Source organism: Sodiomyces alcalophilus (genome assembly GCF_042370955.1).
Source record: "Sodiomyces alcalophilus JCM 7366 unplaced genomic scaffold ACRALscaffold_6, whole genome shotgun sequence".
NCBI lineage: Eukaryota > Fungi > Ascomycota > Sordariomycetes > Glomerellales > Plectosphaerellaceae > Sodiomyces > Sodiomyces alcalophilus.
Window position 1 is genome coordinate 1,445,358 of NW_027263537.1, and position 22,681 is coordinate 1,468,038.

The window sequence follows — 22,681 nt, forward strand, 5'->3', positions numbered from 1 at the left end:
CTGACGCCTTGTTCCCTCGTAATTTGACCAACTCGTGGTGCCGTGTCGAGGAGTTGGTCGAATGGAGGTGTTTGGAACGACGTAATCTCCCTCCCAGTGGAGGCTGGGCACCGGGCTCGAATCCGGGTGTTCGCCGAGAAATCGAGACGCTTGAGACGGAGGGAAGAGGAAGGATGCGAGGCGAGGTTTGTGAGATGGCTCTTGAGCAGCTGCCTACTCCAGGCCCCTCTCTCCTCCTGGTCCCGGATGCTTCTTGGCCCCGTGTTGTATCCCAGATTTTTTAATTTATTTACATTCTATGCAGCCAACGCCAGCCAAACACCCAGTCCATAAAGCGTGATTGTCTCGATAGTGCTATATGTTCCTCCAGGGATGAGACCTCTACTCGATTGTCCTCCATTGACTCTGCACCATGCCGTGGCCATGGAGCGATCCAGAGGGTCGTCCAAATCTCTATACTCCGCAGGCAAACCAACCCGCCACCTCAGAAATGGGCAGTTTCAAGAATTCCGTTGGCAAGGCCTTCCGTCCTCTCACGGGCTGCCTCGATCATCTCGTCGAGGCATCCCGCACTGGCCGCCACGAGGCCAAGCAACGGCGGGGAAGGATTCAGGACCTTGCTGGTGAATTCGGGATGGGCTTGCACTCTGATTCATGAAATTAGCCACCTGTTCGCCAAGGAGTTCGCCAACCCTGGAGTTACTTACCCGACAAAGAAGGGGTGATCCTTGATTTCAACGGACTCGACGCGAACGCCTTGGTCATCGAGCGAGGTCACCAGAAGGCCGGCTTTCTCGAGCTGCTCAATGTACTCTGGGTTCACCTCGTAGCGATGTCGGTGACGCTCCTCAATAACCTCCACGCCTCCGTACATGGCCCGGAGCTTGCTCCATTCGGTACCGGGCTTGAAGTGGGATGTCCGAGCGCCAAGTCTCATGGTGCCGCCCAAGTGCCTTTTTTTGCGCCCCATGTTAGCAGTGTCCTGTCGTCGCACCTATGCTGGCAGTGAGAAGAACGAAAAATGGACTTACTCCTTGGATCCCTCTGGCATGAAAACAACGACGCGGTGCTCTGCTTGGGCCGAGATTTCTTCGGATGTTGCGCCCTTGAGTCCCAACACGTTACGGGCAAACTCCATGACGGCCACCTGCAATCCCAGGCAGATGCCGAGGAACGGAACCTTTCGCTCTCGAGACCACTTGATGACTTCCACCATGCCCTCGGTGCCTCTTTCTCCAAAGCCACCGGGGACGACGATTCCCTGCGCATCGCAGAGCGACTTCCAGGCGGCATGGTACTTGGTCGGGTCCTTCTGCTGCATGTCGTGCTCGAGATGTTCGGCATCGATGGAGACGAGGTTCAGCTTCCGATGGCATCGCATGGCCGAGTGCTCGAGCGCCTTGTGGACACTAAGGTAGGCGTCATCAAGAACGACGTACTTGCCGACCAGCACAATGTTGACCGGTTTCAGGTGTCGCTCGGGGATGACCGTCTTCTTCCAGAGGTCCCACAAGGCCTGGCCCTTCTGGACCATGGTCGGCGACAGGACGGGCTTGTCGAGAGCCAGGCCCTTTTGCAACAGCTTAAGAAGACCTTGCTCTTCGAGGAGAATGGGGACCTGGTAGATGGTTTCCATGTTACGGACACCGATAACTTGGTCGTCGTCGAGCTGGCAACTCCGGGCAATTTTGGAGATTGTGGCGGCGTTGAGAGGATGTTCGCAACGGCAAGCAATCTGGTACTAGAATTAGACGATTTCGGGCCGCAATTGATATTTTTTCGAACCTACCACGTCAGGGAACAAACCAGCACTACGCATTTGTCTGATGGCGTTCTGCGTTGGCTTGGTCTTCTCCTCTCCGTTTATCACGGGGCAGTAAGAAACTGCAATGCTCATGAACTCGTGTTCGGGGTCTCGTTGAAGCTTGTGCCTCAGCTGCACCATGGCCTCCATAAACGGACCGGATTCAAGGTCGCTAACAAAGTGTTCGTGTCAGTTGCGCTTCTCCTAGGCCGGACATGAGACATTCTCGACGAAGATGTCGAGGCACCACGGAGAAGAGAGAACCTACCCAACTGTGCCGCCCTACAGACAAAACAAAGTTAGTCGTCAGGATTGTCCTCGCAAGCAAATTGCAACCCGGGTAAAGAACATACCAACTCAACTACACCAGAAAAGTTAGTATGTGCATGTTCGACGCAGTCAGTTCATCCCGAGGACATACCGATACAGACATCTGGCTCTTCACCAGAGTCATCCACTGGGATCTTTGCCACTCTTTCGATCCATTCTTGAATGGCATCCGTTACATCCGGGACGATCTGGATGGTTTTTCCCAGCCTCTTCGGGTTTCCAACCCTCTCAGATTGCTGTTCATCGAGAAGCATTAGTCACTGCGAATCGTGGTTGAATGCTGGGGGCTGTGATAATGTCGTACAATGACCTGCTGGTAAATCTTTCCCGTCGTCATGTTGCTGTCGCGGCTGAGCTGGATGCCAAGATACCTTGAGTATCAAGTCAGCTGGGTGTCCGTGGTCGTCAAAAATACATTGAAATTACCGTTCATAATTCCCGAGGTCCAAGTCCACCTCTGGTCAGTGTCAGCGTTGTCCCAAAGTGAGGACGTCGGGAGATTTTACCTCCTCCATCAGCCAAAACGAAGCACTCTCCATGTCTAAAGGCTGTTAGCGAATGCCACAGAGAAATACAAATTCAGTGGGACCTACTCTAGTGGGGACAGAAGACCGGCATCCACATTCAGATACGGATCAAGCTTGATGGCCTAGGGAGTGTGGTGTGAGTGAGAGATCAAGGGATGAGAAAGGACCTTCGTAGTTGTGTCATACCGTGACGCGAAGACCAAGAGTCTTCAGGAGAAGTCCAGCGCTGCTGGCTTTAAAGGAGACCTTTGTTAATGGGCGGAGAATGAAGAGATATGCTAAGCTAAGCCTTACCAATAATGCCTACATGGCCCCAAGTCAGCAAAGTGCTTTCAAAAATTCCGGGAGGCGGGTTGAAGATGGATGAGATTGGGGTATGAGACGGTCACACTCATCACAGTCCACACAGTCCACAGCAGCACCACCCACAGAACGCGATAAGCTCAGGAAAATAAAACTCACCCTTGCCAACGCCAGAGATGACACCGCCATTCACGAGAACAATGCGCATGTTGAAAACACTGGTTGGTATCGAGGCGACGTGGGAAACCAGTTGCTAGAAAGGATTAAGAATTGAAGGGAGCATTCGTACACCGACACCGCGCGATAACAAAAAATCTGTAAGGGGCAATGTTGAACCCTTCTTTTTTTTTTCCGACTCGAGACTGATAAGCTGATAAGATAGGGATGGCCCGGCCGGTATCGAAATCTGCGCTACATTACATAAGCCTCGGAGGTACGTACCTATGTTCGAAGACCCGTCCATATCTATCGCGACGTTTTACAGGGACGGTTCTCCTGAGTCGTGCATAGAAAGAGCCGAAAGAGACAGCCTCTTATGCCGGTTACGATATAATTCAGGCCCATACGAATATACTTCGTAAAGCGGCCGACCCGAGTCTTTACATGGGATCGCCGTTACTCTCAAGGCCTTAAGCTAGCCCGGGGACCCAGGGCCACCGGAGGACCAACACTCCATATGGGTATCCGACTCGAGGAATCCAAATACGAGCGAGCAAGCCTCTCAGATGAAACTGAAATAGCGGCACTGCAGACTCCTTGGCTTGAAGTAGAAGTAGATGATGCGGCCGAGGTCAGTCGAGGCAGCGATAGATAGTGTCTCAGCCACATCGGCCAGACGACGGTCAGTCATCGCGACTGGCCTCGACCGCAGCGGGACTTTTCATCTAATAAATGGATGACTGGAGAGCCTTGTCGGAAACTCGCACCGGCCAGATAGATGCACTTTCGAGCCAATAGACAAGGTCACGGGCTGCCATTGCCGTTCATACTACGCTCGCCGAACCACGGACAAGGAACCAACCATGCTTACCACAATAGGTGTATTGACCGACAGTACGCCGACACAAGACTGCAAGACCACCCCTTCAGGTGTCACTATTTATATCGCGCTACCGTACGCCGCATGAAAAAACCCGTCCGCTTGGTGCCAACTCCATCGTCTCAGAGCAGCGCCCCAGTCGAATAGGTCACCGTTCTCAGGAAAACACATAAATCACCCCTGACCTGTCCACCGATACCGTCATGCTGTAGGGTACCTCCAACAACGCCACGTCCGTGATCGAGTCCAGGTGCGCCCGTAGGAGATACTGCTGGTGCGTAGAAATAACCGTATACCGCGACGGCCTTCCGCCGCCGCCGCTCCCCCTGCCCTTAGAGCCAGACCCTGCATTCGGCGCCGTCGGCCCTCCGCGCGGCACCCTCTCCGTGTTAACCGTCAGGCTCGTCGTCGGATGAGAAGCCGTATATGCCGGCTTGATTTCGTCGGGGTCAAGCCCGCTGTATACCACCGAGTTCTCGATCCGGGACATGTCCCAGAACCGGAGTTTCTTGTCAGAACCTCCCGTCACCATGAACGGGTACCGGACGTCTCGCGAATCGTCCGTGGCCGCCGTCCCCATGACCATGCCACGCACGCCACGGTCGGAGCTGCCCGTCCCGCTCGGCTCGATGTTTGTGGCGTATCGGCCCAACATGCCCTCGGGTTTGTCTTCGTCCACGTCCCACGGCTCGTACCCCTTCGGGCCGTCCTTGCTGCCTCCGACGCGGTAAACCTCTCGGCACAGGGTGCGCTCCAGATCCCACACCGTGACCTCGCCCTGGCCAGTGCCTCCTGCTGCGCAGACCCATTTGCCGCGGCCCTTGGACGGGTGGATCGAGAGCCTGAAAATCGCACTCTGCCCCGGAAGCCCCCAGCTCTTCAGTCTCGTGCGGAACCGGAGGTCCCAGAGTGACAGCACGCCGTGTGATGTGCCCACGCACAACCAGTTCCGCTTCCGGTCGACGCAGAAGCATGTCGGTGTCCCGTGGTGCACCGGGTTCTGCAGCGCATACAACAGCGACATGGTACGCAAGTCGATGCCCAAGATCCTCGAACGGTTCGTTGCGAGCACCAAGACCGAGTTCGACTCGAGCCTGAAATGCTCGCACCAGACGGCAAACTCGCCTTCGGGAAGCTGATGCTCCCGCAGCAGCCGTAGCTTGCCATAGCGTAGCACGCCGCCCGCCGACATGGCCTCCACTTTCAAAACGTGAACGCTGCCGTCGTTTGCGCAGCTAACGAACGAGTGAGTATTCTCAACGAAGCACAAGGCCAACACCCGGGAACCGGCCGCGTGTTTATGCGTCTGCCGCGACCGGTTCGTAACGTTCTTCTCGAGCCGCGCACTGTCCCAGACCCTGACAGCCCCATCGTCGCCGCCCGTGAGGAAGAAGGTGTGATCCGGCGCTACCACAAGACGATTGACGGGACCAGTGTGCTCACCGAAAACCGCCACAAGGCGACCCGTAGGACGCCACGGCTCGTTGACACCCGAGCCGATGGCCTTGCCCGCGCTCCGTCGGGAAATCGCAGGCACAGTCGGGCCGAATTCGACCAGGTCGTGGGGGAAATTGTCCACGTACATCGTGTCCAACATCTTCAGAATGCTGGGGTCATTGCCCTCGTACGAGTGGTTCGCCTTGACCTCCGTCCTGGGGCCGTTCGCATTGGCCGGCCGGTCCGACCCTGCTGGTCTGGTATGCGGCGTCTGCGAGAACGGACCTTCCACCTCGCCGAAGGCGTTTGTATCGGTCATGACCGTCTCAGGTACGCTTTTGTTGCTATCCTTGCGGTCCAGTAGACCGAGGGCGCTAGATTGGTGTCGAATCGTCCGTCTCGAAGAGTACGGCTGGTCGCGAACTGATGATGCATCGCCATCCACCACGGAGTTACCCACGGTCAGCGTGTCCTGATCCGTCGGTGCACGCTTCTTGGGTTCGATCGGCCGAGTGCGAGACACCTCCCGCGACACACGCCCCTCAACCACACGTGTCCGCAAGTTGTCCAACGCACTCGATTGCCTCTTTGTACCCGGTACGTCGATCGTCATGGAAGCATCCAATAGAGCATCGGCGATCGTGTATGGGCCCTGTTGGTCAGGCCGCGGGCTGGCCGAGGATGGCTGTGGCGGCTCTTCGTCGAAGAAGAAGATGGTCTGTGGTGTAATTCCCAGTGTTTTCAGCGAAACAATCCCGTTAAGGTTGGCAGTGGGCTCGCCAGCCGCAGACTCGCGTCCCTTCATTCTACTCGTGCGCCAGATAAACTCCTTGAGGGCAACGAGCTTGAACTCATCCTCGAAAGTGAGGCCCAGATTTCTTAACCTATCCAGCCACTGCTCATCCTCCTCGTTGCGCGGTATTTGCCTGAGAACGTTTACGCTCAAGTCCTTGGCTGACCGTATTGCGACGGTATTCGGCAGTGATCCAGATATCGAATGCCGGGGGTGTCGGGAGGACTTCCAAAATACCCCTTTATCTGTCATCTGCGCCCAGACGCGCGCCTGGTCGAACACGGCCCTGGGCAAGGGCGGCTTGAGGGCGTCAAGCATTCCCAGCAGGTTGAACGCAGGCATCTGGTCAGTCTTGACGTAGGGCAGTACTAGCGGGAGGACGATGCCGATTACGTCCGCCGTGCCGAGGAATTTGGTTGACAGGGAGAGAAACTCGGCCGCGGATTCTCGGATCCATACGTTCGGATGCATAGTAAAGCGTCCAACGATATCGATCAACTCCCACAGCTTTCCCCTGGAGAGCAGGCCCAGGCTTGCCAACTGTGCAAGGCAGTGCAATGCAGCCTGCACCACAAACTCCTCCGTATCCGCCAGCGCCTGGATCATCAAGGGTAAAATGAACTCTTCTAGGCTGACGCTGCCGATGAGCACCGATATGCCGACGATGGCTTCGAAGAAGGCACATTTCAATGTCCAGTCCCGGTCGTTCAGGTAGGTGTTCAGATGTGCCAAAAGAATCTCGTTCGCCTCGGCCGGCCCAAAAAAGATGCAGAGCTCGGGCACCGATGTCAGAAACGCACGCCTGACCGACACGTCCGAGTCCTCGACCAGGGCTTTCGTGTGCTGTTCGAGCATCGCAAAGAGCTCGCGCTGCGCATCGTCGAACAGGTTATCCGCCATAGCCTCGGCCTCTGCACCGGGTTCCAGTTCGGGATCGGCCACGGACAGGGCTCCGGTCGCCTTCATCGTGGCCGCCATCTCCAGGAACCGAGTGGCCGTGGTCGCCAGGCTGCCCAGGCAGGACGCATACGTAGCCCTTACGAGCGGGCTGGGCGTCAGGGGACTGATCAACAGCGCGGTATTGAACCGGGGTAAGACGTACTCGATGAACACATGGGCGTTCACCGGGTTCACTGTCCGGACGAGCTGTAGAAGCTGTGTAACGGACCGGATCGCCGCTATCACGACGAGGTCCGACCGGTCACCAAGCAGCAGCACCAAGTACGGCAAGACCCGATCCAACTTGGCGGCGTCCGGAATCCGCTCGGCAAAGGCGAGTAGGATGTCACATGCCCGAATTCGAGAGGCTGCCCGCGCCGTCTGCCGTATTGAGGACACCACGAGGGCCAGGAAAATCAACGTGCCATCCTTCTTGGGGGGTTCCGAACTGCCCGTGACACTGCGTTCGTGGTTCGGGATGTTGAGACGGACGGGGAAATGGCCCAGACCTAACGGAGGGGCAATCGGTCTGGTCCGCGACTGGGCCTTTTCTTCGTAATGGTACCCGAGAAAGTACGAAATCTTGTCAAAGTCGAGAAATACGCGGTCGATCCTGTCATCGGCCTCGCCGAGATTCCGCGATGCGCCCGACATGGGGCTGTTGCCCGAAGAAGGATCGGTGACGAGACCCATGTACTGATGGAGGAAGCTGTAGAAGTACTCGGGGAAGACCTTGCCTTTCCAAAAGTCCAGGTACTGCTCCGCAGAGTATCGTCTCTCGGGGTCGAGCTGGACCATGTGGGAAATCATGTCGCGCACATCCCTGTCGGGGATGCGGCTGATATGTGATATCACGGGGTCGTATTCGCCGCGTCGGTATTTATAGAGCTGGCTCAGGGTAAAGATGGGTGATTCCAGGAACACCTCTGCGATGACGCAGCCGGCACTGAACACATCCATGGCCCAGGTGAGCCGCGCCTCGCTACGATGGAGCTCTTCGTGCGGAACGAAGCGCTCGGGGGCCAGGTAGCATGTCCGCCGGCCCGACGTGTCAAAGTAGTAGGAGAAGTCGGCGGGGTTATCGTCCGGCAGCAGCACCGGCTTGAACGGGCCAGAAAAGTCGGCGAGATAGAGCCAGTTCCATGACGTGACGAGGGTGTTTTCGGACTTGATGTCTCCATGGTAAATGTCGCGAGCGTGGCAGTCGCGCAACACGCAGAGGAGCTGGAAGGCCAGCCATTTCTTCTCAATGTCTTCCAAAAAAGGGCGGGTGCTCATACGGTCGTACAAGGAGTTGTAGAGGAACTGTCGAACCAGGTAGCCATTGGTGTCGGTCTCGATGATGCGCTGGAACGGGAGGGCATTGGGTACATTGACGAGGGCGTTTCGCTGCTCTGCGAAGCGAGAGCGTGTCAGCATGTGAACGCTCCCGGACCTCAGCACCGTGGTGTCGGGAACGCCACTTCCCAATACTTCACATACCTATTATCTTCTTCTTGTATGAATCGAGCGATAGCGGGGTATACGGTTTGACGAGGACCTTGACCAAGACGACGCCATCGTGATGCCTCGCGCGGACGCTCTTCATGAAGCGTGCACTGCCGACACCCTGCTCGTACACCAGGTCGGAGAGCTCGGGCACATCGATGCTCGCCGCACCGGTGTAGTGGGTTGCGAGGGAGAAGCCCTGGCCCATGGTGGGCGAGCTGATGGAGCCGAGGCGAGTTTGGGGGCAGATCTACTTGACGAGGATGGCGGGGAAAGCGTCGTGGATGGAATCTATCATCTTGGTGTCGTCATTGGGCGTTGGTTCACTTCTATCGGATATTTCGAATGTATCTTCGCATATAGACTGGTTGATGGCTGATTATCGGAAAGGTTCGTGGAGTGGTGAGTTGCGTCTGAAGGCCTTGTGGTTGAAACGAGAGCTCTCAAGGTAGGTAGGTAGGTAGGTACTAAATAGGTTGACAGCTCAGGGACCGAAAGCACGTCACAGCTCAAGGCTACACTTGCAGACCCACCCGCCAGGGGATGACATAAGCCATGTAAACGTGACCTCCATTGTGAACCTAAAATTAATTACTTCATACTCCCTTACCCAATTGTATTGCGATATCGGAACACCTGAACCTCTTTTGATTTCGAGGTAAAGCCACGCATGGGGAAAAGGCAGCGGGGGGTAACTATTATTTATTGGGATGGCAATGAGACAAACCCTAACAAAGATGCTGGTACTCTTTTGTGGCAGAGGCTAGGGATATCTTGCTGCCACCACCTCCTGCCATGTGTCGTAACTAGACCACCAAGACCACCTTCGTCTGGGTGTCGCAAAGCACCCGCACCTAAAACACCTTCTACCATACATAACGGGTATATGAACGGACTTGCTTCGGGACCGCTGAATCGAAAAGAGGAAGTACTGCGCATGCTTGGTCGTAGGATGAAGTGAAAGCATTAAAAGTGTCGTGGGCAAGAACGTAAGCCATTCGTACATAGTGTGCAAGCAGTTTGTGTCTAGTACCACTGTCCCGGTCGCACACATATGAGGCTCATGTGCGGTGTACATGCCAGCGGAAAGGAAGTTGCATCGTTGGTTGGGCGACGTGTATGTGTGACAGGCAGAATGAAGAACCGTCGCCGTCCGTCCACAAGACAAATACCGCTGTCCGAAGAAAAGCACAAACGCCTTAGCCGAATGGCCCATGACAAATGCTGTCGTGAAGTGGTATTTGTAAACCCATCCGTTCCGCATGGGGCGCCGGTCACTCTCAAGAGCCATATGGCATGTTGGACCCGTTCTCGGTCGAGCCATCGCCCTCAATGGTCTTGCGCCAATGCTCTGGCCGGCATATACAGACCAGAGGGAACGCCTTTATCTCGCCGCTGACCGGAGGCGACGTATCGCGTTTGCCCGACGCGTTGGAGACTCCACTGTCACGTTGCGCTTGCCGCCTGACATCCCATTCGTCGGCCCGTTCGTCCAGCATAACACCCGTCGCCCAGCCGTCGTCCCATATACCCACAACTTTGAGCATATCCCCGCGCTCGAGGGCAAACTCGTCCGGAGCTCGCGGCTGGTACGCCCAGAGAACAGAAACTGTTTCACCGGGATGGATATCGTCGGATGAGTAGTAGTCTTTGAAGAAGGGAAGTTGCTCCGACTGCTGGCTGGCCATGCCGTGGGGAGACGACATGCCACCCGCACTAGTTGGGGACTGCGGGTCGTCACCAGCCAGCACCGAACCGCTCGAAAGCGAGCCGTGTCTTCTGCGAATGTTGCCGGGCGGCGGCCGCAATACGCCAACACCGGCCCTGCTGCCCGAATCAGGGCTACTTCCAAAGTCGGAAGACGTGAGGGACTGTCCCGGCCTCCGTCCGGCCATATATCCGGTGGCCGCACCGACACCGGCAGCGAGCCCGGTGCTGTGGCGCGAAGGAGGCCCGGAACTGCCTTCCAAGGCCGACATGCGTGCAACACGACCACCAGGAACCACCTCGAAATTCCGGGAGGGGGACGGACGGCTGGCTTGTTCCATTGCCGCCGGCTGCCGAGCAGGGGAAGGCTGGTTAAAGATGCTATCGCTCTGGCTGGCTCCGTCGCCCTTCCTCCGACGCCAGCACACGAAGCACAGGAAGAGCAAACCGGCCAAAAGGGCCGCTCCGGCGATGGAGCCGACCACGATGCCTGCAATCTGACCCCCAGAAAGGCCCGCGCCGCCGTCGTCGTCATCACCGTCAGCCGCAGTGGCGGTCGGAATCGGCGGATCAAAGGTCATCGAAGGTATAATGGCTGGAAGCGTCACGTCGGCGCACCTGTTCTCGGCGTCTGAATGGTAGCAACATGTGTCCGTGGAGTTGATCCCACCCGATCCACAGTAGGAACATAGGCCCAAAGTGCTGTTGCCGTAACCGCAATTCTCTGGCTCGTTGGCGATGCCTTGTATGCAGCGGTCCGACGAAAGCGCCCCAGCAGGGAGAGCGCAGTTGGTGAAGTCAGCCCGGATCAGGTCCACCAGGTCATCGCCAGGATCCTCGCAAAGGTCATCACCAGCGGTGACCAGCGCCTCGCTTTGCGCAAAATAAGCCTGTCGGGGATGTGAGTGGAAAACAATCTTGGCGCAGTGGCGGGGGAAAACGTACGCATGTATCGGCACAGACAGCCCGTGACGCTTCTTCCGAAAGATCACAGGCGTCTATTGAATTTTGAATGATGGCATTGCAGAGAACGGTGGTTGTGAAACGCGCGTAATACTCATCCGTGTTTCTGAGATCAATACTACCGCAGCCAAATGACACTTCGTATCTGTCCATGTCTTAGCACGCAACATTACTGGGCAAATAGGTTGGGCCAATATCACTCACTTGTTTCGTACGTAAGTTGTCCGGACATACGACAGGAGTTCTCGGTCAAAGGATTCTCGGTCCGAGACGAAGCGTAGAAAAGGGAACAAGTCGGCCACGAATTGACTGGTCGAGATGGATGCTGATTGGAAAGCAGGGCACGCCGTTGAACGTTCCAACGATATGCAATGACTTTGAGCGGAGACGGCCGTCGGGACGGTAAGGGCTGATAGGAGAACGCCTCCAAGGAGTCTTGGTTTCGGATATCGCTTCGACCGTCGGGCTGAACCGGCGGGGAGTCTAGACGAGGGAACTCGCCCTCGGCCCGGCGACACCATTTCGACAGTAGCGTAGCTGTGTCCTGGTGGGGGTTGGCGGTGTTCGGCGATCAATCGAATGTTCGTCCAGTGCTGCAGCGAAAGGAATATAGCTGAACATATGAGATGCGGTTAGCCCAACGAGTACAAAGTGTGAGGATCTAAGCGAGCGAATAAAAAGGAAGGAGCCTAAGTGACACTGTAGGCATGGTGAAGTGATGCACTCGCAGACGAGCGATGCGATGGTGATTGGCAAAGCGCCGTGGGTAAGGTACAAACCTTATTTCAGTAGGCAAGTGACCTTCTCAGAAAGAATGATGCTGAGACAGAGACAAAAGTAGAGCGCAGTGACAGAAAAGAAAATGTAAAGAACGTCGGTTCTGGCGAAATGGCGGGAGGGCCGGTGTGATATTGACGTTGGACGCGAGAGATCGAGAAAAAGAGGTCCGAGTCGACTAGCTTCTCGAAGCGCGTAACAAAGCTGACCGGCCGCTATTATTCCATTCAAAAGCAAGAAGGCAAATGTGTGAAATCGGATGTAAAATGAGCGCGTCGAAACTACCGGCGCATCGATGAAAGCGTGGTTGGCTGGAACTCGAAGTTGGGTGTGAATGTCGGTCGCGGGTGTTCAGGAGGGACGTGACAGATCCCAAAGGCCTGGACGACAGACGGTGTGCGAGTTGGAGGAGGAGTTGAATTGACGATGAGAGAGAGACGTCGGTTGTCGCTGCCTCTCTCAAGCTCCAGCCTCACGTGTTATCACACAACTCTTTTGCTGTCTTCTTGCACACACACGCGCGCCGTGGAAAGAGAGAAACAAACAGGAGGGAAATAATAATACTAAATTACCGGGGCGAGAAGCCCAACAGGAGAGAGCCCCCCCATACGAGCAGATGCTGAGCGGAAGGAAGGCTGCATCGCAACAGGCGACACCTTCCGTACTCCGTGCAAGGGGGTATTGAAGGCACGGACGAATAGGAGATGGACGTTGTTTCTCGGCAGGCCGTTGATTGGGCGTTGAAAGGTACGTCGTTGCAGGAAGTGGGTCGCCCGGACCCCTCTTTGGGTTACGATTAAATTGCCGGCCAGGTACGGAGTACGTACCTACTTCGTAACGGCTTCACATATGAACATTGTCTCCTTCAGACATTGGGGATCAGGGTGTTTCTCTCACCGTACGGAGTCCCACGTGTACCAGGGATATTGGTAAAGAACCTCCGTAAACCTTCCCCTCTTCTACGCGTACGCCAGGCGACTGCTCGAAAGGTCCCGGAATATCTTCACCCAAGGTTCTCGTACAAGTAAAGGCAAAACGTGTGTCCAACGATGCTCCCAACGACCGTCAGGATGGCTGCTACTTCAGGATCTTGTTGGGTCGAGTCAGGTACCTAGCGCACCTAGGGTAGAAAGAAAAATTCCTTCTTCGCCGCACCAGAGGCCCAAGAGAGGTGCACTGGTATTTTTTTTCTTTCTTGGTCATGCACGTCAGACCGAAACATGGACTGAACCAGTTCTAGTTTGAAACGTGGCAGTTGCCAGCGACGCTGCGTTGTTCTCCTAACAAACTTGACCGACATTACAACGTAGCTGACACTACCTATACTACGAAGCTTTGCAACCACGACAAGAGAGGTCCGAAGAGAGGAAAGCCCAAGCTCTGACGAGCCAAGGCCAGATTAAGATTACGCGTTTGCGTCGCGCGTATGTGATTGGCTTTCTGCGACCTCTCGCGCACGGGTTTAATTACAGTGTCCGAGCGACCGTATTCGTACTTTGTGTTCAAGATTCGCCCTGCGCAGCACGATATATCGCGAGTTTTTGTATTCACAGTACAACGTACAACGTACGCAGTACGACGAACCCAGTCAATCCGTACCGATAAGAAACCACTGGTTCAGGACACTGGCTCAGGAGTCACTGAAAGAAGGCCGGAAGATCCAGATCCCCAGCTCTATCACGGCTCCGATTGATTCCACGTCAAACCCCAAGCGCGAAAATGTCGTCAGTATCGGTAACTTATCATGGCATTAGCGCTTATTGATTCTTCAATATGTACACCCTGTTGATGCGCGATGGACTCGTAGCATGTTAACATCTCCTGCTGGGGAGCCTGTGTGACCGGCGAGTCCTGATTACAACAGAATCACCAATACCGTTACACTTCTTTCATCGCCGTCCGTACGACAGGAAACAGATGGACGACAAGGAGCTGTTCATCACTCAGTCCCGTGCGTTCCAAAAACTTGGGTTCGCAGATCTCTCTGCTTACCAATCCATGCAGCCTGGTGTGCCAGTGGTGACATCAGCCAGGTACGGAAATCGGGGATGATAACCTCCGGCCTCCGCGGCAAAGACGCAAGTGCCGGGCAGTCGGTGCTGACCTGGACCACCTCCGACCTCCCAGTGTTCTTCCTCACAACGTAAACCAACCAACCGGCTGTTTCTGTAATAATTCCCCCGAAGGCTTCACATCTTTCACAACGGATCACAATACGGGCTGACGGGTGGAGAAAGCTGACCCGTTATGGCCGTGAAACTCCGATGAGGCTCGGTGCTTATCATCTCTTAAATCCTCTACTGGTGTGATGGAAAGAAAGTCCTGACTTCGGAATATAAGCCGACTCGTTGCGTCCTGTGATCCGCGAGTTTTTGATACATGTCGTGGTCTGGGAGACTCACCTCCTTCAGCAAACCTTCATTACCCTCTTAATCCATAAGACCACTCGTTTCTTGACGACTACGCCAAGACGACAAGGAAAAAGAATCAACATGGCATCGCAACTACCTCCGAGCCCCGACCCGGGTAGCGGCATCAACCCCCAGGTACGTCCCGCTGTTCGTCACTAGCCGCACCGGCACCGCCCCGATGACCGACAACGATACAATACCAAACTTGATTCACTAACTCGGTTCAAAACAGCCAGGATCACCTCCCTATGCGGTCCAGGGCGCGTTCCCGGGCCTCGTCCCCAACACGACCACCGACATCCCCATCTCCGCCGTCCTGATCGCCTTGTACGTCGGCCTGGCAGCCACCACCGCCCGCCTCATCCGCAGCAACAAGCGCAAGGGAACGCCCTTCGGCCTCGCCGCCCTCTTCATCGTCATCGCCGTCCTCCGCACCCTGGGCCTCTCCCTCCGCGTAGCCTACGCCGTCCACCACGACAACGTGAACCTTTCCATCGCCGCCACCGTCGTGTCCAACGCCGGCGTCATCGTCCTCATCATCCTCAACCTCCTCCTGGGGCCCCGCCTCATGCGCGCCTTCTTCGGCCCCCGCCGCAGCGCCACCGGCTGGCGCCGCCGCGTCTCCACCCTCCCCTTCCTCGTCCCCATTCCTCTGCTGCCCATCATGCTCATCACCATGATCAACGTCATCATCCTCACCTTCTTCACCCTCGACCCCACGGTGCGCAGAAACTGCCTGACCGTCCAGCGCGTAGCCGTCGTCATCTTTGCCGTCCTCGCTTTCATCCCCGCCCCGCCCAGCCTGGCCGTCGCTCTCCTCGGCTCGTCCCCGGCCCGCAACGGAAGCCGTTCGCAGGTCGGGACCGCAAAGCCCGGAAGTTTGCTCGCGAGGGTGCGTCATCCGGGATCATACACGGGGTCGGTCCGCACGAGCGCGCTCGTCCTACTCGCCTCCTCTTCCATGCTTACCCTCGGCGCCGTCATCCGTGCCGTCATGATCTTCAGCCCTCCCCGGCCTCTGACCAACCCGGCATGGTATCACAGTAGGCCGGCGTTCTACTGCTTCAATTTTGTCATTGAGATTCTCGTCATGGTCCTCTACCTGCACGCTCGGTTTGATCGGCGGTTCCGGGGGCCTGTCGAGGTCGACGAGAAGAGCCCTGTCGAAGAAAGCCTGTCGGATCCTGAGAGAACTCTTTCTGGTGGTGAAACTGACGTGCAAGAAAGGAGCGCTCGTGGATAGGGCCGTCTAAAAATGTATTGTTTGTCTTTTTGCGAGGAGCCGAACACTCCCCTCTGTGTTTGTGTATAGAATAATCACACATAAAAACAATTTGTATCATACTGTTCAGCAGGCGTTGACCGACAGCATATAGAGACACCGGCGTCTACATTTTTCCTGACACGTGCATGTTTAGTTAGGTTCCAAGTGCACAATATATGTAATGTCTACTGAATGGCTAGGGGCTAGGTAATTCATAAGACTTGATGTGCTCATTACAATCGACAAGTTTGCTTTTTTTCTGCAACCGACCGTCTATGGCTGAACGAGCATCTGAGGCATTGCCCAGTAGCAGAATGGACACGAGGGGCTTCATTGGATCCTTCAGTGGGGGACGTCGGAACGCCTCCGCAAGGGTGATCCGTTCTTTGGGGAAGAGGGGCATATCGGGTCTGAACATGAACAACATCGTTCCCCTTCTGTATACATACCCGGCGCGCAATGCAGGGAAGCAAAGAAAAGAGCTCGCGGACCTTGGGTGGTGATACAACCATTCATACTTGAGATAGACCCTACTACAACTCGAGCAACTTTCCCTTCACCAAGGACCATTTTTGCAAAAGGCCCACTTTCGGACCCATTCGAAACTCCTCGCCGTCCCGCAGGGGGGGCAATACCCGATGCCCGGAGCCCAACTAGCCGTGTGGGTATGAGAGTGGGAAGGTTGGATTAGAGGAAGTAATCGGGGGTGCGCCTCGACACCATGGGTTCGCCGGCCCGAGGGCAAGGGTCGAATTGCAAGCTGAGGGAGGCATATGAGTGAGCAGGAGTGCGGGTAAATAAGGGGGAGCTGCGACGGGGCCAACTCACAAGGTATATTTCAAATGTTCGTCAATCTCCATGATGGCGGCTTGGTTACCACACCGGTAACAGTAGTTCGGTGCTGGAAGATGGTCAGACGCGGGACACCGCAAGTGTGGCGGGAAGAGGAACGGGAGAAATCAAACGAAAGAGCGTACCCGAGAAAATGGTCACGACATTCCTGTCTTGAGACCAGTTGTATCCCTCCATGACGAGCTGATGCGCGCGCGCAATCAAAGTCAAGCCGTTGTTGTGGTTAAACGCCTCGGATATATCCTGACCAAAGGTGTATCCGGCGCCACGCGGCGATATGCCCCAGCCGCAGCGGTCGTCGGGGTCGGACCAGAGAAGATCGCACATGGGTCCCTCGTGCGGGACCTCCTGGATTCTGTCAAGGGCTCGGATATTGTCGAGGGTATCAATGCTGGGAGAGAGGCCGCCGTGGAGGCAGAAGATCTGATTGTCGATGAGAGCGGTGAGGGGGAGGTAGTCGAAGAGGTCGGTGAAATACTTCCAGACATTGGCGTTGCCGTACTTGCGGAGGCACTCGTCGTAAAAGCCGTACACCTGGGTGATCTGGCGCGACTCGTGGTTGCCGCGGAGGATGGTGATGCGTGAAGGGTACCGGATTTTGAGGGCGACAAGGAGAGTGACCGTCTCGACAGAGTAGTAACCACGATCGACGTAGTCACCTGGTTTTCCACATCAGCATGGGCACGAGACGAACTGCGAGGGAGGTGGGATACAACGGGCGTGCGTGTGTACATACCCATGAAGAGATAGTTGGTGTCTGGGTTTGGCCCGCCAATCTTGAAGAGCTCCATAAGGTCGTGGAATTGGCCGTGGATGTCGCCGCAGACAGTGACCGGGCATTTCTGGCAAGGTGGGGTTAGCTACCTCTGACGGGAACCAGCGCACTGGGAAGATCGAGAACTTACAACCGGTTGAACGTTGGACTCTTCCTGTAGAACTTCCCGCGCCTACATAGATATACGTTAGTTCAGTCCCATAGGGGTGATTCCTCAAAATGGGGTAACGCGAGGCGCTGGATAGGGCAGGAGGAGTTGCGTTCGAAGGGAGAGGAGCAAATCGGCGGGACGGTGGATGAACGGCAAAGCACGACGAACCTTCTCACAGAGCCTCTGGACATCCGACTCGGCCAGCTGCTTGCAGCTCATGAGGCACTCAATCCATCCATCGAGGGTTGGGATCGTTGTGGGCTCAAGGTTTGCCTGGACAGGAGAGATGTCGGATGGGACGCGCCCAACGTCCTCCATGTTTGTATCCATTTTGACGTTGATGATCTAGGAGACGGATCAAGTTTGGATTTGCGGTTTAGAGAATAGAGTCCAGAGTTGGTCGTTGCTGTCGTCGATGGTATGGGGTCGTAAACTCGTGAATGTCGTCTGTTCGTCTTTTCTTTTCTCTTCTTTTTCTTTTCTTGTTTTTCCTCGTCGAGCGAATAGGCGTTGTTCGAGTTGGAATGACGTGCCCTGTCGCGAGTTGCGGCAGGCTGAGGCAGTGGGAGGAGAAGTACAGAAACCAGAAGGAGAGACAGGAATCGTGATGCGTGGGGCAATAAATTGCAAGTGGGTGGGTGAGCTAGCTTCTCCCGGTCGGTCAGTATCAGGGGGTGGGGGCCCTTTCTGATTTGGCGAGTACCTTTACACTTTGCAGCACCAAACAAAGTACCCTAGGGTGTTATCGTTCAGGCGGCAAAGCGTCGTGGGATGGGATTGCGCCTCCCAGTAGGTAGTATTGAGAAAAACCTGGAGTAACCGGTTAATGAGGTTGTCGGGATTGCGTGGTGGGTGACGTTGGTTGGGCTGGCCAGGTATTTCAGTTTCTTCCTCCGATGGGCAGGCAGCCCAGTGACACGGAAGGGAGGCAGGTACGGCACGAAGTACATAAGTACCCAGTACACTTAGGTACTTCCGTACAGTCGATCATTCGGAGTGGAGTACCTTAGATAAGGCTGGGTTGGCTGCGATAAGAGCAGTTGTTAGAGCATGACACCCACTTTTAACCTTGAAGAGGTACAAGTAATGAGTACTCTTCTATCTGGCCAACATTACCTCACCAAGGCTTCCGCATGCTGGATCTTGCGAATAACCAGGTCGAGTTCCCAGTGGCACACAATTATTCTGTTCCTTCCACCACCCACCCCCCCGACAAGACAAAGCGCTTTCAACGATGCTCGGTAGTCCGAGGCCATGACGTTCCAAACCCATCACGCCTCGTCGTCGCCGAACCCGAGATCGAACTTACACCCCGGTTTCGAACGCCGTCCGTCATCCATCACCTCGAGACTCTCCTTTGCCGTCTCGACCATCGAAGAAGGCAATGTCGAAAACAGACTGCCGGCACAAGAGCGGCAGATTGAAGAGGAAATCGCCGAGATCAAGAGATACGAAGACTTCACCACCATAGACTGGGTCCAAGATGCCGCGCGAGAACAGGCTCGGAGAAAGTCCCGTCGCCGGCGCAAAGCTGGCCTCATCGACAAGGGCCAGCCGGGCTGGCGGTACCGCCTCTGGGAGTCGTACGAGGCCGCCCAGGGCTGGCTTGTCGTCACCCTCATCGGCGTCGCCATTGGTTTCAACGCCGCCTTGCTGAATATCATCACCGAGTGGCTCGCCGACTTCAAGATAGGATACTGCACCACCGCGTTCTACCTCAACGAGAAGTTCTGCTGCTGGGGAGAGGATAACGGCTGTCCGGCGTGGCACCGCTGGACCGGTTTGGAGCCGTTCGACTACTTCTTCTACATCATCTTCGGCACCTTCTTCGCCTTCACATCGGCGGCCTTGGTCAAGTCGTTCGCTCCCTACGCCGCTGGGTCGGGCATCTCGGAGATCAAGTGCATCATCGCCGGTTTCGTCATGAAGGATTTTCTGGGCTTCTGGACACTCCTCATCAAGTCCATTGGCTTGCCATTGGCCATCGCCTCGGGTCTTTCGGTCGGAAAAGAAGGCCCGAGTGTGCACTACGCCGTGTGTACCGGCAACGTCATCTCGAGGCTCTTTAGCAACTACCGACGCAACGCCTCCAAGATGCGCGAGATCCTGAGCGCCTGTGCTGCCGCGGGCGTAGCTGTCGCCTTTGGCAGTCCCATCGGCGGCGTGCTCTTTTCCCTCGAAGAGATGTCCAGTTACTTTCCTCTGAAAACCATGTGGAGGAGCTACTTCTGTGCCTTGGTGGCCACCGCCATCCTTGCCGCCATGAACCCGTTCAGGACCGGCCAGCTCGTCATGTTCCAGGTCAGCTACGATCGCGACTGGCACTTCTTCGAAACGTTCTTCTACATCATCCTGGGCATCTTCGGCGGCCTCTACGGCGCCTTTGTCATAAAGTGGAACTTGCGCTATCAGGCGTTTAGGAAGAGGTATCTCTCCCAGTACCCCATTGTAGAGGCTACCCTTCTTGCCCTCTTCACGGGCATCATCTGCTACCCCAACGTCTTCCTTCGGACCGACATGACGGAGAGCATGGAGCTCTTGTTCCTCGAATGCGACGGTCCCGAGGACTACCACGGCCTATGCGCACCGAGCAGGAGGTGGTGGAACATCCTACTTCTGACGATAGCAACGGTGCTGAGAATCTTGCTGGTCATCATCTCGTATGGATGCAAAGTGCCGGCCGGGATTTTCGTCCCCTCCATGGCCATCGGGGCATCGTTTGGACGTGCTATGGGCATTGTCGTCGAGGCCATTCACGCAGCCAACCCCGGGAGCGTCTTCTTCGCCGCCTGTAAGCCAGACGAGCCCTGTATCACCCCAGGCACGTATGCCTTCCTGGGCGCAGGGGCCGCCTTGAGTGGGGTCATGCACATCACAGTCTCCGTTGTCGTCATCATGTTTGAGCTTACGGGCGCCCTCACATACATCCTCCCGACCATGATTGTCGTCGGCGTCACCAAGGCTGTCAGCGAACTCTTCGGTAGAGGAGGCATCGCGGATCGCATGATTTGGTTCAGCGGGTTCCCGTACCTGGACAACAAGGAGGAGCACAATTTTGGCGTATCGGTTTCCCACGTCATGAAGGGGGATGTGGTATCACTCCCGGCGAGTGGCGTCCCCTTGGGGGAAGTAGAGCGCCTTCTATCCCGCCACAAGTACCAAGGCTTTCCCATCATCGAAGACACCAGTTCCAAGACTCTGGTCGGCTACATTGGCCGGACGGAACTGCAGTATGCGCTGGACCGTGCCAAGCGAGAAGGCACAGTCGATCCTGGGGTCCGCTGCACCTTCTCGCTGCTGCAACCCCAGGGCACTGTGGGAGCCATGGCACCGGCCGCCACGTTGAATAACGATGCCATGACATCGACGTCGATCGACTTGAGCCGATACGTCGACCCTACCCCCGTGACGGTCCACCCGCGCCTACCGCTCGAGACGGCGATGGAGCTGTTCCGCAAGATAGGGCCTCGCGTCATCCTCATAGAGTACCACGGGAAACTCATCGGCCTCGTCACCGTCAAGGACTGTCTTAAGTACCAGTTCAAGGTGGAGGCGGCGGAACACCCGCGCGACGACCACGAGATGCTCGAAGCCCAGGAGAAGCTGTGGGCCCTCATGCGCAAGGCTGCCGGTTGGGTGTCGGGCAAAGTGTCGAGTGCGTCAGGCGGCCGGATACGCCTGAGCTCATTCGACGAACCTGGGCGATCCGGCTGGACGTCTGGTAACCGACATGGAACACAGATCATGGATGGTGATGAGGACGAGGATGATGACGGGGCTCTGGAGCTCGAGAACCGTTTGAATGGGTGATCTGATTGGGCTTTGTGACTTGTTTTCCTTTTCTTTCTTTTACCTTGTTATTTCTGTCTTTCTGGGATTGGCGTTTTGGAATAACGGGTGTGATACCCAGAGCTAGCCGGGTATTGTTCAACACATGGATGGCATGCTGCCGCTGCGATTTCGTCACTGACGTATATCCCGACTTGTCTATGAATGAGAACTTGGGATGGGAGATTTCTGAACGAGAGAGGGTAGACGAAGAGCAACTAGAAGAGCAAAAAGTTGGTCTAAATTATGTGTATATGTCTAGTACATACCTACTACTCTCAGGTATCCATCACAGGAGCCTCGTATGCTCAATGTTTACGTCAAAAGTCGGTGCGTTCAGGCAGATATGATTCACCTCCGTTCTGTGCCATCGCCATTGCTCGTTTCGAGGCCCGTCAAATCGCCCAAGTCGATGATATCCTCATCCACGCCCTGGCCAGCCTGCTTAACCCGGTCGCGGCCATCATAATCTTCATCCTGAAACGAGTCAGACCTCTCCTGCGGCACAGGGACGTAGGCGTTGGCATCGGCCTCGACATTGGCGTCGGCATCCCCCGCCTCGTCCTTCCGGCCGACGATGACGTTGCCGGCGACTAGGAGGGCGGCACCCAGCCACCATAGCGGCGGGAGGGACTCGGCGAAGATGACTAGGCCGAGGAAAGCGGTGAGTACAAAGTTGGAGGATGTGTTGATGATAGAGACTTGGGTGGTTGAGCTCCCCTTGGCCAGGGCCTGGGTGAACAAGGTCCACATGATGCCGTTGAAAAGCAGGTTAAGACCGAAGAAAGCCTGGAATGATGGTCAGCAGTCAAAAGAATAAAACGGAATTGGTCAATGGGATGGAGAGCTTACGCCTCGGAGAATGACTTCAAAAGCGCCCCCAATGCTTGATAGGTGGAGGAACTTGGAAAGACTCCGCGAGATGGATGTAGTGAGTTCGGTTGTTGTCCTGAGAATTGTGCATGTCAGTAGTCAGGGCCAGGCAACCAAAGAAGTCATATGTAGTAGATGATAACAGAACGGCAACCTACAGCTTGGCAAAGACGCCATTAAAGGCAGCGCAGGCGCCACTCGCGATGGCGAGGACGATCCACTTGTTCCGAGTAGCCCAGCTCATCGTGCCGGCCGCGGACTTGTCCGTAAACCGGTTACTTGCAGTCGGAGTTGTGGTTTCGGAAAGACCAGCGTGCGTCGGGGGATTGGATTGGATGCGAGGCTTTTGTCTTTGGCGAACCATTGGCGGGATGCTGTGTACGTTAAGTGACGAGGATCATGGGATGGCGACGTGGGTGT

General features: G+C 55.8%; 8 protein-coding genes across 8 annotated transcripts; 3 read left to right on the plus strand and 5 right to left on the minus strand.

Moving 5' to 3' along the window:
• Nucleotides 1-484: 484 nt before the first annotated feature.
• On the minus strand, nucleotides 485-3,172 carry ACRALDRAFT_2108544 (uncharacterized protein; the record flags this gene model as incomplete). Its single annotated transcript, XM_071023376.1, has 11 exons — nucleotides 485-647; nucleotides 708-953; nucleotides 1,032-1,735; nucleotides 1,790-1,976; nucleotides 2,222-2,370; nucleotides 2,439-2,505; nucleotides 2,561-2,591; nucleotides 2,641-2,675; nucleotides 2,728-2,783; nucleotides 2,848-2,890; nucleotides 3,120-3,172. The coding sequence occupies 11 exons, from the start codon at nucleotides 3,170-3,172 to the stop codon at nucleotides 485-487; spliced, it is 1,734 nt and encodes a 577-aa protein (XP_070873398.1).
• Nucleotides 3,173-3,981: 809 nt separating this feature from the next.
• Nucleotides 3,982-9,074, minus strand: ACRALDRAFT_1063232 (uncharacterized protein). Its single transcript, XM_071016759.1, has 2 exons — nucleotides 8,655-9,074; nucleotides 3,982-8,566 (listed from the first exon to the last, which is right to left on the minus strand). The coding sequence occupies exons 1-2, from the start codon at nucleotides 8,866-8,868 to the stop codon at nucleotides 4,161-4,163; spliced, it is 4,620 nt and encodes a 1,539-aa protein (XP_070873399.1). The 5' UTR covers nucleotides 8,869-9,074; the 3' UTR covers nucleotides 3,982-4,160.
• A 302-nt stretch (nucleotides 9,075-9,376) lies between these two features.
• Nucleotides 9,377-9,907, plus strand: ACRALDRAFT_209765 (uncharacterized protein; the record flags this gene model as incomplete). Its single annotated transcript, XM_071022846.1, has 6 exons — nucleotides 9,377-9,403; nucleotides 9,471-9,494; nucleotides 9,612-9,632; nucleotides 9,691-9,761; nucleotides 9,791-9,836; nucleotides 9,896-9,907. The coding sequence occupies 6 exons, from the start codon at nucleotides 9,377-9,379 to the stop codon at nucleotides 9,905-9,907; spliced, it is 201 nt and encodes a 66-aa protein (XP_070873400.1).
• Nucleotides 9,908-9,940: 33 nt separating this feature from the next.
• On the minus strand, nucleotides 9,941-11,851 carry ACRALDRAFT_2109927 (uncharacterized protein; the record flags this gene model as incomplete). The annotated part of the gene is made up of 3 exons (XM_071023445.1): nucleotides 9,941-11,257; nucleotides 11,313-11,475; nucleotides 11,535-11,851. The coding sequence occupies 3 exons, from the start codon at nucleotides 11,849-11,851 to the stop codon at nucleotides 9,941-9,943; spliced, it is 1,797 nt and encodes a 598-aa protein (XP_070873401.1).
• A 2,748-nt stretch (nucleotides 11,852-14,599) lies between these two features.
• ACRALDRAFT_1081436 (uncharacterized protein) lies at nucleotides 14,600-15,872 on the plus strand (the record flags this gene model as incomplete). The annotated part of the gene is made up of 2 exons (XM_071019162.1): nucleotides 14,600-14,653; nucleotides 14,751-15,872. 2 exons carry the CDS (start codon nucleotides 14,600-14,602, stop codon nucleotides 15,759-15,761), a joined length of 1,065 nt encoding a protein of 354 aa, XP_070873402.1. The 3' UTR covers nucleotides 15,762-15,872.
• A 68-nt stretch (nucleotides 15,873-15,940) lies between these two features.
• On the minus strand, nucleotides 15,941-18,398 carry ACRALDRAFT_1049812 (uncharacterized protein). The gene is made up of 6 exons (XM_071015616.1): nucleotides 17,729-18,398; nucleotides 17,540-17,581; nucleotides 17,371-17,476; nucleotides 16,760-17,293; nucleotides 16,611-16,683; nucleotides 15,941-16,542 (listed from the first exon to the last, which is right to left on the minus strand). Exons 1-6 carry the CDS (start codon nucleotides 17,888-17,890, stop codon nucleotides 16,470-16,472), a joined length of 990 nt encoding a protein of 329 aa, XP_070873403.1. The 5' UTR covers nucleotides 17,891-18,398; the 3' UTR covers nucleotides 15,941-16,469.
• Nucleotides 18,399-18,771: 373 nt separating this feature from the next.
• ACRALDRAFT_2138849 (uncharacterized protein) lies at nucleotides 18,772-21,370 on the plus strand (the record flags this gene model as incomplete). The annotated part of the gene is made up of 1 exon (XM_071024152.1): nucleotides 18,772-21,370. The coding sequence occupies exon 1, from the start codon at nucleotides 18,815-18,817 to the stop codon at nucleotides 21,368-21,370; it is 2,556 nt and encodes an 851-aa protein (XP_070873404.1). The 5' UTR covers nucleotides 18,772-18,814.
• A 369-nt stretch (nucleotides 21,371-21,739) lies between these two features.
• On the minus strand, nucleotides 21,740-22,505 carry ACRALDRAFT_1070184 (uncharacterized protein; the record flags this gene model as incomplete). Its single annotated transcript, XM_071017742.1, has 3 exons — nucleotides 21,740-22,177; nucleotides 22,241-22,337; nucleotides 22,420-22,505. The coding sequence occupies 3 exons, from the start codon at nucleotides 22,503-22,505 to the stop codon at nucleotides 21,740-21,742; spliced, it is 621 nt and encodes a 206-aa protein (XP_070873405.1).
• Nucleotides 22,506-22,681: the final 176 nt, after the last annotated feature.